General features: G+C 36.8%; 1 protein-coding gene across 4 annotated transcripts in view; it reads left to right on the top strand.

Annotated features, from left to right (window-relative positions):
- Window positions 1–13255, top strand: part of Cnot6 (CCR4-NOT transcription complex subunit 6) — a 54652-nt gene extending 41397 nt beyond the window's left edge. For all 4 annotated transcript variants that reach the window (XM_050158531.1, XM_050158529.1, XM_050158530.1 and 1 more), the window contains exons 7-12: window positions 1359–1516; window positions 2272–2426; window positions 3132–3286; window positions 4488–4718; window positions 6563–6765; window positions 9333–13255. In XM_050158531.1, the coding sequence (XP_050014488.1) occupies window positions 1359–1516; window positions 2272–2426; window positions 3132–3286; window positions 4488–4718; window positions 6563–6765; window positions 9333–9545 (1115 nt within the window). In that variant the 3' untranslated portion in view covers window positions 9546–13255. The remainder of the gene's footprint in view (window positions 1–1358; window positions 1517–2271; window positions 2427–3131; window positions 3287–4487; window positions 4719–6562; window positions 6766–9332) is intronic.
- The last annotated feature ends 1326 nt before the right edge of the window (window positions 13256–14581 follow it).

Raw genomic sequence — 14581 nt, 5'->3', positions numbered from 1 at the left:
TTAACAGCATTGAAGGCAGTGTGGTTATAGGTTGATTTAGTTTGGGAAATAATGGTAAGGATTTAATTCTGTAATACATTGCTTCTCAGCCAAGAACAGTTTTTTATGGGGGTGGGGTGTTGAGACAGGATTTTTCTGTGTAGCTTTGGAACCTGTCCTAGAACTCTTTCTGTAGATCAGGCTAGTCTCGAACTCACAAAGATCCATCTGTCTCTGCCTCCCAAGTGCTGGGATTGGATTAAAGGCGCGTGCCACCATTGCCAGGTTAGCTGGGAGCAGTTTTATCTCTGGGGAACATGTATCAATTTTGACAATTCTGATTGTTTAAAGTGGGAGAAATATTGCTGGAACCTAGAGATTGAAGTCAGGGACACAGCTAAATACCCTGCATCATCTGATCTAGTCAGTCCCTCCTAGCCACACAGAATGTCAGTACTGACACTGTTGAGCACTTGACCTCTATTACATCAGGTTTGCTGAACTCTTTCCACACGGGAGGGTTCCATGTGTTGATGTGTTCTAAAGGTACTTGATATTATTAAAGTCTAAGATAGTTTTCTTACTTGAGAGGAAAAACATTGAATTAATGGCCTCTGGTATATTTCAACATAAGTTTTATAAAAATAGTTTAATTCTCAAGGTATTTTTTTTAACAGGATTTGCTTCTGCATGGATAAACACAGGCTATCTTGTTTAATGTTGCTTTGCATTATTTTGCTTCATAGATAATTAAAATGTGTTGTGGGTTTTTGTTGCAACCCCATGTCAATAATCTACCATTGCCTTTTTTTCTGTAGCTCAGACAATTTTTTTTTTTTTCGGCAAAAAATATATATCTTAGTCTGTGTTTAAAACCGTGCTGTTCTATAGATTATAATGAAAAACTTTTTTGTGCCCCAGGAACCCAAAAATAACTTCTGTGATTTGCTTTGTTGAGTAGTTACTATTTTAGTGTTCTGGAGCCAAACTCACACACAGTCCATCTTCAAGTTAGTCTGTAGTTGCTCTGTCAGAAAAAGAAAGTTGGCAGCCTGTTATGGAAACTGCTTGTCCAGTCTCCACACCCTACGTTAACAGTGGCATAGAGGAAATAAGGAGTTTTGGTATATCGAATTAAGACTCAAGAGCCTGTCTTAGCTTCTGTAGATACAAGCACATTGTATCCTAATTGGTTTGTTTATTTGTACTTCCATTACTTATTTTTCTTTCTTTCGCCTCAGCTGGCATAGAATAATAGCTTTTTGGTAACTATAGGTTGAGTGGTTGAAATCAGACTAAATATAGTGAAGACTATTGCTGAAGTAATTTTGGTTATTGGTCTTTTTCTGCCGTGTGTGAATCAGTTATCTTTCCTACAGCCTTGTTTTCTGTCATGTGCTATAATGTTCTTTGTGATAAATATGCGACCCGGCAGTTATACGGCTACTGTCCATCCTGGGCGTTAAACTGGGACTACAGGAAAAAGGCCATTATTCAAGAAATCTTGAGCTGCAATGCTGATATTATCAGTCTTCAGGTAAGTCATGCAAAAGACTCTTTAAGTTGTGTGACCCTTCAAACCAGGACAAAACAAGAAACAATTATACTAGAATATATTATGCTAATATATTTGAAATCTTAGCTTCAGTAGCTCTTAAAATTCTAGGCTTTTCTGGTTTAGGAGAATTCTGAGAACAGTAACTCTTGCTTTGCAACCCTGTGCTGTCAGATAAAGCAAAACAGGTTTAACTAGGTTTTAAAAATTGACAGTAACTTTCCTCTTTCCTCCAGTGTCCCTGTATACTGCATTTGAATTGGATGACTAAGTTACTAAAATTGTGGCTTTTCTGGATATATTCTTGTTTTACCAGCACTGTCACTAGAAATGTTAGGGTGAAGTGGAAAGATTGGACTGTCTGCATAGTAATGTGGGTTTTTTTTTTTAAACCCAACTCTCATAATAACTTACACAGTTTGAGTCAATTTGTTTTTCTTCAATGGGTCTAGAATTAAAATATGTGACAACTGTAATTCCTTCTTAATGGTTCTTGTTCCATCAGTTCTAAGACAAATCTATATGTCTTTGACTTTACTCCTAAACTACAACGAACTGGCATTGGCATCTGGTGCAATAAAGTCTTCTGATTGGTTTTAGACCAATTACATTTTGAAAATGTTCTGTTCTTTAGTATATTGTGATCTTTTGAAAAAATATTTCAGACTGTACACATGGGTTAATGTATAGGACATATTTTTGTTCTTGAAGTAACTTTGCTGGTTATGATTTTTCAGGAGGTCGAAACAGAACAGTATTACAGTTTTTTTCTGGTAGAACTGAAAGAACGTGGCTATAATGGATTCTTCAGTCCTAAGTCTAGAGCTAGGACGATGTCGGAACAAGAAAGAAAGCATGTTGATGGCTGTGCAATATTCTTCAAGACAGAAAAGTAAGTCTATCTAACTTTTTGTTTTTTTTAAAGGTAGTGTCTTCAATATTTGCAGGGTAGGACCAAGGATATCTCAGTTACTTAGCAAATAAGAGAATGAAGTGCTATATTATTTAAGAAAACACAAATATTTAAAGTTTAAATGGTCTTTTTGTTTGAAATAACTTGTTTTGGAGGGGATACTGAAAGTACTGTTATTTTTTAGGGTTGTTTACTAGGGCTTTAATTCCAACTGCTAATTGAAATATATGTAAGTAAAATTCCCTCTTGGAAACCTATGCTTTGGAAGATAATTGTTTAAAAATTATGAAATGAAATATTCCAGCACTAATGGTAAGGATGATTGACTATATACTATATTATGTTGTAAAGGTATTTCCAGGTTTTCTTTTTATCAGGAACAGATTAAAAACAACTTTAAGGCCTGGCGATATACATCAGTGTTTAGGGTCAGTGGATATACATTAATGGTAGAGAATTTGCCTAACATGTACAAGACCCTGGGCTTGATGCTCAGTACCATAAAAGAAACAAGCCAAGTTAGACTAGAAACAACTTTAAATGAATTTAGGGAGCTTGGTATTATGGAGGACTTCCCACAGTATGACTGAAGTGTCTTTATTTGGTAATGAAGTTTGGAAGAAAGACATTTCCTTTGGAACTAATGTCTCGCATTCCCAATCACATAGTTGTGCTTCGTTTCAGATTTACTTTGGTTCAGAAACACACTGTTGAATTTAACCAACTAGCAATGGCGAATTCAGAAGGGTCTGAAGCTATGCTGAACAGGGTCATGACGAAAGATAACATTGGAGTTGCTGTACTGCTAGAACTTCGAAAGGAATTAATTGAGATGTCATGTGAGTGATTGTTTCACTTCCTGTCAAATTGACAACCCCATCCCTACCAGTTTAGTAATTCTGATAAGATATCTTCAAACCAAAATCTCACTATATATTTAATGGTCTGATCTAACATGTAAAGAAAGTCAGTGAGTATTTTTCTTTTCTAAAATATCATACATCTTTTTCTTTAGTTCAAAGGTAAAGATGAAAAGTTATTGCCAGAAAAATTATTGCCTTGAAAAGGCATAAAGGTAAAAAGATATTTGTGAGATTATGGAGGTAAATAGCAATTGAAATAACTGCTCAGGGATCAGAATTCCATATGCTTCATGGTTTATTGTCAGCAAGGGTGTTTGGTAAAGCTAACTTTTTAATGTCAGTCTCCCCGTGATTGATTTATACTAATTATGTTAAGGTCTTGAATTTGAGGAAGGCGACTACTTTTTAAAAATTATGAGTATGGGGGCTGGAGAGATGGCTCAGTGGTTAAGAGCATTGCCTNGAATGCCGCAGCACCTGCTCTGCCAACAAGAATCCCCTAGTGGGGCTGGAGAGATGGCTCAGTGGTTAAGAGCATTGCCTGCTCTTCCAAAGGTCCTGAGTTCAATTCCCAGCAACCACATGGTGGCTCACAACCATCTGTAAAGAGGTCTGGCGCCCTCTTCTGGCCTTCAGGCATACAGACAGAATATTGTATACATAATAAATAAATAAATAATAAATAAATATTAAAAAAACTCTTAAAAAAATTATGAGTATGTATATAGTGACTTGGATGCTGAGAACTGGAACTTCCATTACTTGTTGTGGAATGTGGGATATTATTGTAGAGATAAAAATAAAAGATAGAACCTAGTAACTGGGAATTGTGTGCCAGTGCTAGTACTTGCGCAAATCTAGACAAAACAAAAACCCCAAAAGCCAAAGAATTAGTAACTGCTAAAAAGTATGTATCTAAGAGAATTGAGGTTCAAATCTGAGAGATTTGTTTTAGGATATCTAGAAATACCTCATGGACTGTCTCTGTCCAAGTAGTCTTTACTGCTGGATATATCAAATAGATTTAGAGGTAGAATTCTTGGGATTCATTGATCGGATAGGAAATCAGTAGATACATTTTAGATTCTTTTGAGAAATTTCACTTGCTTTCAGATGCTGCAAGAAATTATAGACCAATGCAGATTTTTCTGTTTGTTTGTTTTTAAATTTACTGTAGCTGGAAAACCACATCTGGGAACAGAAAAACAACTTATTCTTGTGGCTAATGCTCATATGCATTGGGACCCTGAATACTCAGATGTGAAGTTGGTACAAACTATGATGTTCCTCTCAGAAGTGAAGAATATTATTGATAAAGCCTCTCGGAGCCTCAAATCCAGTGTATTGGGAGAATGTGGAACTATTCCGCTTGTGTTATGTGCAGATCTGAATTCTTTGCCAGACTCTGGTAAGAAAAGTAATATTTAATATGAAATCGGTACTTTTTTATTTATTTTTTTTTATTGAGAATAAGAAAAAAAAAGTTTCCGTCTCTTCCCAGCCTCCCATTTCCCTCCCCCTCCCCCCGAAATCGGTACTTTTTAACTGAAGTTTTTCTGTGTTTTATAAAACACTTAGTATAAGTGCATGTATACTGAACATGTCAAGGTTTGCATGTGGGTCAAAGAACAATTAAAGGGGAATTGATTCTCTCCTTACATGAGTTCAGAAGATAGAGCTCAGGTAATCAGGACAAGAATCTACACCAGCCCTGTAATGTGTTCTTTTGATAATTCAGAATTTAGTCTAAAGGAAAATTCATTTTGTAGTGGCATCAGTGAAAGAGTTTTACAATTTTTTTTAAAATAAGATGTGAAGGGGGAAGAGCACAGAAACCTAGGGGGCTAATGGTAGGCATTTTTTTTCTCTGTTTTGTTTTAAATTTACCCAAAGACATTTATAATCCAGATGCTAAAATGCTGTTAAGATAACTTCTTTGAGATTCCAGCCTATGGTAAAATAATATCACAGTTAAATTTGACCTAAAGTATGTTACAGAATCCCAAATTTTGTTTCTTATAACTTTCATAATAAGCACAAAGTACATCTGAGGTAGAAATTAGGGCCTTTTATCAAAAGCAATGCTCTTTATTTTTGTCATGAAGTAGACAAAAGTAGATCTGGAAAGCCTGATTGATCTTAAATGCTTTTCTATAGATAGTACAGAGAATAAACCAGAGCCCTGTCAATAGCAAACTACACATCCCATCTGTATTCCAGCTCTTTGATTGTATTCTTATCACACAATGCTTTTGGACTTGCCTTTCTGTATGACTGTACACCATCATGTTGATAGTTGAATTTGATACTATATTATTGCTATCTCAATAAATAGAGCCATGAAGAAGAAACTTAAAATTTGTTTTCAAGGGCAGCAAAAAGTCCCTGAGATTGCTAATTCTTTAGCCCCATGTCATCAAGCTGTCTGGGGATCACTGCTGCTGAACAGCTGAGGATTTTCTGACAACTTCTCCATATTCCATTCTACCCTCTAGCTGCAAAGTATTGGAGATGGGGGAAGATTTCTGATAGCATTGTGGGGAAATGTCCCATCTTGCTAAGTAATGTAATAATAATGTTTGTAGAGCCTGCTTTATGATTGAGAATTTATGAAAATAGTTAAGTTGCTTTCTCACTTGGTGGCATTCTGTTCCATAGTTTGGTAGTATGATAACACATAAAACCCAAAAGAGTTGCATAACCCTGTAGATAATTTAGGATATGAAGAATCCTGCACACTATTTTGATGGTGATGTTGTCTTTAACTCTTTTCTTCAAAGTGGAAATAACCTAGAGTTCAGCAGTCATATTCCAGGCAACCTTTATATAAAACCATTGAAGGATTTGGGAGGACACATTTATTTATCAGATAGTTTTTGTTTGTTTGTTTGTTTGGTTGGTTGGTTTTGTTTTTCAAGACAGGGTTTCTCTGTGGCTTTGGAGCCTGTCCTGAAACTAGCTCTTGTAGACTAGGCTGGTCTCGAACTCACAGAGATCTGCCTGCCTCTGCCTCCCGAGTGCTGGGATTAAAGGCTACCCGCCCGGCCAGATAGTTTTAAACAAACCAAAATTTAAGTTTTTGGGTACTGTAATTACATAAAAATGAACTTGAGCAAATTATGACTAATTAAGATAAACATCTTAGAGAATAGGAATTTGTGTGGCTTTTTGAACCATTAAATGCTCTTTTAAAATTATATTTTGTTTACTGTAGTATGCTTGACAAATACAAGTGCATTTCCGTTTGTTTAGGTGTTGTAGAGTATTTGAGCACTGGTGGGGTAGAGACCAATCATAAGGACTTTAAGGAACTGAGGTACAATGAAAGTCTCACAAACTTCAGCTGTAACGGGAAGAATGGTATGACCAATGGAAGGATCACTCATGGTTTCAAGTTAAAGAGTGCCTATGAGAATGGCCTGATGCCTTACACGAATTACACATTTGATTTCAAGGTATGTCTTGTTATTGATAAGCTTTCAAAACCTTATTTTTATCAGCAAGTCTTATAACTTCTAAAGTCATAAACACCAGTGTATGTTCTGACTGGAACTGAGCAACCTTAACTTACTAACAGAAGATGTCGTTGCTCTTCCATAGGCAACCATGTGATTGGTGTTAGTCAAATGGTTTCCATAGTGAGAAGTTGGGTGAAATATGACAGCTAAGCAGTCCTTGGTTATTCTTTATCCTGGTGTTTATTTCTTAAATACTGGCTACTAGAAGCTGGATACTATAGTGTCTAGTTTGCTATCTCTGTTAGACCTTAACTGAAACTTCTTTTTATGCCAAAATGAGGTTCATCCTAGACACTGTTAAACAGTACTTATTTTGTGTTTATGTGGGTGCTTATGTTGCCACAGTGCTTGTGTTAGTCTTAAGGGCAGCTTGGGGGAGTCAGTTCTCCCCTTCTATCATGTGGGTGGGCCCCTGGGGATTGAACATGGGTTGTCATGCTTGGTAACAAATGTCTTTACCCACTGAGCCATCTTGCCAGCCCTGTAGTTGTAGGGGTTTGTGTGTGTGTGTGTTTGTGTATGTGTATGTGTGTGTTGTGCTGGGAATTGAATCCAAGGTCTTGTGTTTACTAGGCAAGTGTTCTTCTAAGCTTGTTCCTAGCCCTGGTTTTCAAAGTATGTTATGTGCTGTCTTACACAGTTAACAGCTCGCAGCCACCTTTTCTCAGTGACTGTCATTTTTGTACTTATAATGATTTAGATTTTTAGGCAGATTGATTAATAGGAAGATAAGGGTAGTGACCAACGTAGAGAAGAAATTGTTTTCCCCCATTTCTGTTGCTGATGCAAAGATAGACACTTGCATATGCTTTCGTGTCTTAGGCAAGAACACATGAGAAAGGTGGGTGAAGTTAATGGAGGAGAGACTCCCAAATCAGCAGATCGATTCCTGTGTGCTAGATGTACCCTGCACTTCTGAAGACGTGCAGAACAGACAGCCCTGCATTTGTGCAGCTTTGATCAAATGGGAAAGACATCTTATTTTTTGTTTGAGACGGTCATGCCACATAACCCACGCTTGCTCAGATTCTTAGTCTTCTTAGCCTCCTAAGTGATGGCATTATAGGTATACATCACAACACTTAGCTTAAAAAAGCATACCTCATATCAAATAGCTTCACTAGTGTAACAGAATGCTTGTGGTGATTATCTTGATTATCTTGTTTGTTTGTTTGTTTTTGGCTCTCATTTTTAAAGGTTCTTGTATATGATCAAGTTGTGCTATAGCTGTGGGCCTCTGTACTAGGACAGAATATCATAGTGGGAGCATTTGACAGAGCAAATTGTTCACCTCACTTGCCAGCAAGGGAAAACTAATAAAGGAAGAGGAGAGCCTGGGCTTTCAAAATCTTTAGGAATGTGCTTCTGGTGACTTAAGGACTTCCCAGAAGGTTCTACCTCCTAAAGGTTCTTGGCATCTCCCAGTAGTACTACTTGGGGGACCAAACCTTTTAACACCTTTGTGAGGACGTTTAATAAGGTTATATATAGTCAGTCTCAACCATATAGGTGAGTATGTTCTTAACACCTTAGTGTGGGTGTTAGCAAGGAAAGAGAGCAGTAACTGCAGGACTTAGGAGGGTTTGATGATTGATAAGGAGTTAGCCAGGTGACAGGAAGAACATGAATATATGTGTAGGTTGTTAAGGAAAGAGCTTATTGACAGGACTGGTTGTTGTGGGATAGAATATTTAACTATGTAAAAATGTGTTATATTTGTTTATGTTGCAGAATATTTGTTTTAACACTGTAAAGATATGTTGCATTTGTTTATGTTACATTTGTTTAATTATGAAAAGATGTGTTGCTGTTTCATTTTGCCTGCCTAAGGCACCTGATTGATCTAATAAAAAGCAGAACAACAAATAACTAGACAGAGGAGGGATAGGCAGGGCTGGCATAGAGAATAAATAGGAGGGGGAATCTAGACTTGGGAGAGAAGGAGTGAGAGGGAGAAAAAGTAGGAGATGGCCAGGGGCCAGCCAGACATGGAGGAAGCAGGAAAATAGAACATACAGAATGAAAGAAGTAAAAAGTTCCAAGGCAAAATATAAAGAGAAAGGTTCATAAGTTAAGGCCAAGCACTCATAACTGTGTTGTGATTTGGGGGCTGACAGTCTGAGAAAGCCTGCTGCAGCTGGGTTGATTCTGCTGAGTTTGACTTTGACAGGTTTGTTTTCTGTTGATTATTTTTCGTTTTTCGAGGCGTGGTTTCTCCACAACTTTGGAGCTGTCCTGGCACTAGCTCGTATAGACCAGGTTGGCCTCAAACTCACAGAGATCCACCTGCCTTCTGAATGCTGGGATTAAAGGCATGTGCCACAAGTGCCTGGCTGTTTTCTGGTTTTTGTGTGGTGCTGGGGCTTGCACATACTGCTGTTTCTTCAAGCTAGCAAGTTGTTTTTGTTTACCAAATATGATTTCTAAGGATATGTCTTTGAAAAAACTTGTGATTTTCGTGTTTTCATGCTTAGGCCTTAACCATTTTTATTGTTGTTTTTCAGGGTATAATTGACTACATCTTCTATTCTAAACCTCAGCTGAATACTTTGGCCATCCTGGGACCTCTGGACCACCATTGGCTAGTTGAAAATAATATCAGCGGCTGCCCACATCCACTTATTCCCTCCGACCACTTCTCACTTTTTGCACAATTAGAGCTCTTACTGCCTTTCCTGCCCCAAGTTAATGGCATTCACCTTCCTGGCAGGAGGTAGTCAAGTACTTTCAGAGGACCTTAGATTTACTTGTAAACTCATGAAAATCTGAATATAGAGGAGTGAGGTATGGCCAATAGGGATTTTTCTCAATGATCATTTGAATTTTCAGTCTGATTATTTGATAAAGGATATAGTATGAAAGCCAGGTGCTAGCAACAGACAAATTCTGAGCCCAGTTTGCTTTTTATACTGCTAGACAGGTACTGTTGTTTTTACACCTATCTTTTATTTTGTTATCAGTAATTTTCCTGTTTTTTCTCTCCAATGTATATTGTCATGCCTTGAAATAGGAAGATTTGTGAGCAGTGTGCTATTTGCACAGAAATCACAGCACTGTTGTCTGAGGCCAGTAGTCACACCCGAGACCACTCTTCCAGACTGTACTCCTCTTTTTTTCAGACTTGTTTGTAAAATGATAGTTTGAATTTAGTCTTTATGATTGTATATGATCCACAGAAGACATGATTTATGAAATTTTGTACTTAAAAAAATGAAAACAATTGTGAGCTAAGGGTTTTTTTTGTTTTTTTGTTTTTTAACCTGTGTCCTATGTTCTGAAAGCCAGCTGGTAACAAAGTTGCAACAGACTTTCTCTGCAGTGATTTGCACTGTTGGGGTTTTGTTAGCCCTTTTGTACTACTTTATTTTTAAATTGAGAACATTACTCTTTAAATGTAAGTTTGCTTAGATCTTGGGATATTTTCTTGGACCAGAGGCAACTTATGTATGAATTCCTGAATTTCTATGGAAACTTTCTACCAGGACAGATAAGCTGATCTGTAGGCATTTATGGACTGAATAAGATAGTTGACATATGTACATTTTGGTATTTTTAAATCTTTAACTTTTTAAGTTAAAAATTTACAGCTGTTTAGGTACAGCTTCTAAGTTCTTCCTGAGACATGTTCTGTTCTGTCTCCACTGTGCCTGCCTAAATTTGTTCTCACCAAGCACTGCCTGTGCATGCAGAGAAAATCTGTGCATCTTTTATATTTTTTAAAAACTAACATTTGTGAGACTTTTATGAAAATGCTTTTGTATGAGCTGTGGCTTTTCCTCGTTGTGAAGCGTTGGATAGCACATTCTGGAACATGTTCTTGGGTCCTGGGTCTTTGCTCACAGACCTAAGCACTGCTTCTTGGTGCCATTGCACCCAGAGTACCACTATCATGTGTATTCCTTATTTTCTTATGTTTTTAAAAAATCATTCCTTTTTTTAAAAGAAGAATAATTTTCTGTTTATGAAGCAGTATAAATTAGATGCATTTTCAAAACAGGTTCCCTAAGACAATTGTTCGGATCATTTTTAAAGTGACTAAGGAATTATAATATGTCAACCAGGATGAAAGTTATACTGTACCCTATATTTTGCCCATAGTGCCATTAGTAGATTAGAAATTAAAGTCACCTTTAACTTTACAAAGTTAACTTGTATATGTTCTGTTATCAGTCATTGGTTCTCTCAAAATCAAATGAATTCAGAGGGAACTTGTCTGGCTGCTTTTGTTTCAACTGCAGGCAGTGGAGCAGAAGGACGCCGTGTGGCACTAAAATGAACTGTTGAGTAGTAACAGTTTTATACAGAGACTGAGCCATTTTGGATGACTCAAAATTTTATGAGAAAACATTTAATTGCTTATGCTGTTTTTAAGAGGAAATAAAATTACATACTGTTTAAATAAATGAATTTTTTCTTTTAAGAAATTCTGTAAAAGGTCTTGATCTTGAATCTGCCTTGGACCTTTCCTTTAAGGTTTTTTTGTTTAATCTTAATTATGATGGTGAGTTTGTTTGTTTGTTGTGGGTTTTCTCTTTGTTCAAGTTGTGCTGGCACCAAACACATCTAGTTTGTAATCAACACTGGTGTAGAACCAGTGCACTTCTAATGGCTTTTTATTCTCTCTCTCTCTCTCTCTCTCTCTCTCTCTCTCTCTCTCTCTCTCTCTCTCTCGTAAAGTGTGAACATAGGATGTGTTGACTTGATTTTCATAAACACTGTGTTGGTAGTGCACATCATGACAGTTTCCAGTGAGGATGAACTAGCGATGGCTGGACTGATGACACCGAGGAAGCCACTTTCCCTGTGACCTGCTTAGAGAATCACAGGTCCAGAGAGTGTGTGGTGGGAGGAGCCTAGAGGAGCACTTACTCATTTTTGTATTTGTTAGTGAAAGATGTATTCTTTCCATGGATGCTGGAACTAGAATGCACTTGTTAGATGCTAAAGGTTTGAGCTTTATACAAAAAGTTTCATCTGTATTCATTACTGTCTACAATATATTTGCATTTGGGGGGCAGCATAGTAAGATATAATTGCCTATTATGTCTTGAAGTGCTTGTTTTGCCTCTTGGGGGCATACTGCATTCTGTGGGTCAGTTTGGACATCTCCACCTTGTTTAGATAGTGATAAGTTGACCAAGAGTGTAGATTTACCAATATAACTTTCAAAAGAAAACTATTCTGAATCTATACAGAATAAATGTTCACACCAAAATATACTGATACTTTTGTTACGCAAGGTTTTATGTTTTAAATGCTTTGTGTCCAGAATAATTTCCAAGAACCTATATTCCTTAAAATGCATAAAACTAGTCTGTTTTCATAATGTAGATTATTTTTTAAAAATTCTGTAATAAATATATGTAATGTTTTGCTATAATGTAATTTCAGTGTTCTTGCTGATAAATACATCTTAGGAGTATTTTACACAATGTTTGGAATATGTTTCCTATTCTAAAGATGAAAAGATTGGAGGCACTCAAATTCTTGTAAATCTTTGAAGCACAGTTTACAGTATTGGTGGTAATTATTTATGCTTTGAGAATTTAAATAATGTTCATTGAAATTAATTTATGGCATAGTATAAATTGAAACTGTAGAAGTAAATTGCTGATTGCAACTTTAATAATCCCAGAACACAGACAGAAGAACATCTCTAAGAAATTTGTTTTTTTTTTTTTGTACTTGGATTTGGTGACAACTAGGGAAGCTTGTTTTGTATTAGCACTTTGAAACCTAAAGATATAATTAATTTGGGTAGAATGCACTTCTAAATCTTTAAATTATAGTTGAACCCTCTAAGATCCCATTTTCCAATAATAACATTCATGGTTTAGTTTCAGTTTTTCACTGTTTAAATTACAGAACTCATTCCCATCATGACTTTTTAAGTTTGGTGGTTATGTCATAGGACAAAATCAACCCAGGCGAGACAATTACAGGAGATGGTCAGTCACAGTATCCAGTACAGGTGTTGCAGAGAGTTCAGAGGACATAAGCAGGTGTCCTCTGACCGTAAGCAGTATTTTAGGATGTTCACTTTGTTCCTTTTGATTACATAAATCTTAAGAACTGGTGTGTTGATGTAGAGTCTAAAATAGAGTAGTCTTTATTCACAGTACCTGCTATTGTGTAATGCACTGGACTAACTCTTGTTTACCATTCGTGTCACAAAACCCAGCACACTGTCTGCACTAAGCTCAAGAATGTCACATCCGCCTAGGCAGCTCTTCGATAAGGGTGATGAAAAGCTGAATTTACACCATATAGACTGGTGGTAACAAGGGCTTTTACTGTTCTTTTCAGTGGAATCTTCTTGGTCAAATTGTAACTAGCTAGTATTATATTTATATACAGGGTCTCTTTTCCTTACCGATGTATTTTCCTACTCATAGCCAACCAATAAATTCAATATCTGTTTCAAATATTTTAAAAGTGTAATTTGTACAGCTGTAGCACTGAGACTTCAAAGCAGATGTTACCAGGAGACCACACATTACAGCTGAGAGTCCTCTGGGGCAGGGGAGGATTGAGTAGGGACAGGGCAGGGTGCCGCACAGCAGTGTGGACACCGTTCCTCGCTGGCTGTGTAGCGCTCATCTTCGCCAAAGTGCAGTTTCCCGCCTAGCTTGTGAACGGTCCTTCGGCATTCAGGGTTCTTGTTACCATGTACCTCATGGTATAAAAACGGGCTCGTCTTATGGAAGGGCCTTGACATAAATTTTAAATAAATGCTTTTTTTTTTTTGGTTTTTCAAGACAGGGTTTCTCTGGCTTTTAAATACAGTAGCAGACATTGTGTTGAGGTTATGATAATTATTAAAGGTCTTATGTTACATCTCTAAATTTCATATAGAAGATGTGTATAACCTTTAAAAAGTTTGATTTCCCACATTTTCATATGTGGGCTTATATTCTAAAACCAAAACATTGATTTCCTTTTCAGAATTTACACAGTTCTATTTCCATTCTTAGGAGGCTGAGGCAGGAGGATGATGGGTTCCAGTCTTCTTTCTTCAAAAAGAGGAAGGACATGTTTTATAAGCTTTATGTACATACTGGAAAAAATGTTTAAAATCAGAAGACTGCAGAGAAGACAATCTTAGGTTCTTAGAGTAAGCACATGCCAAATCTGATGTCTAATATTTGCTAAGTGCACTTACTGCTAAAAACAAATAAATGTCAAAGTTAAGTATACTTTATAAATTGTATCTAGTGATATAGGAAACAGTTATCTAAAATATGAGCTGGAAATACAACGTTTTCAGCTTTTAGGTAGCAGTGTTAATGTATATCCCAGATTCCGATTTAAATTGATTTTAAGATGAGCTGTTAGAAATACTGCAGAGGCTTTCTTTAGATATCCTCTGATCTACCTCTGACTTCCTCTGGAGCGATGGGGTAAAGTGTTCTCCAACACTCCGAGTTTAACCTAACACATATTAGAGAATATGTGTTGCAAAAGACAGTCCCTTCTAGAGGGTGGTGGGTTTTTTGTTTGTTTGTTTGAACATTTGTCCCAAATCAGGTTCTAAGAACTCCGAATGAGTATAACCTAGGAAGAGTCTGTACCTAGGAAGTGGGGAGACTGCTGGGTAATGATGATGTCAGAATGCCTCTCTAGGCTCTTCAGCACTTCTAATCACGTGAACGAGATGTCAGTGTTCTCGTTTGTTTTGAGCTGCACACTTAAATCATTCTGTAATCTATCCCATAGCTATTAAGTTTATTTTGGACCTGTCTGGACAAACTGC

The sequence above is a fragment of the Alexandromys fortis genome, unplaced genomic scaffold, assembly GCF_014885135.2.
Source record: "Alexandromys fortis isolate MF-2015 unplaced genomic scaffold, M_Fortis_MF-2015_v1.1 scaffold_99, whole genome shotgun sequence".
Taxonomy (NCBI): Eukaryota; Metazoa; Chordata; class Mammalia; order Rodentia; family Cricetidae; genus Alexandromys; species Alexandromys fortis.
This window is presented reverse-complemented; position numbering and strand designations above follow the sequence as displayed.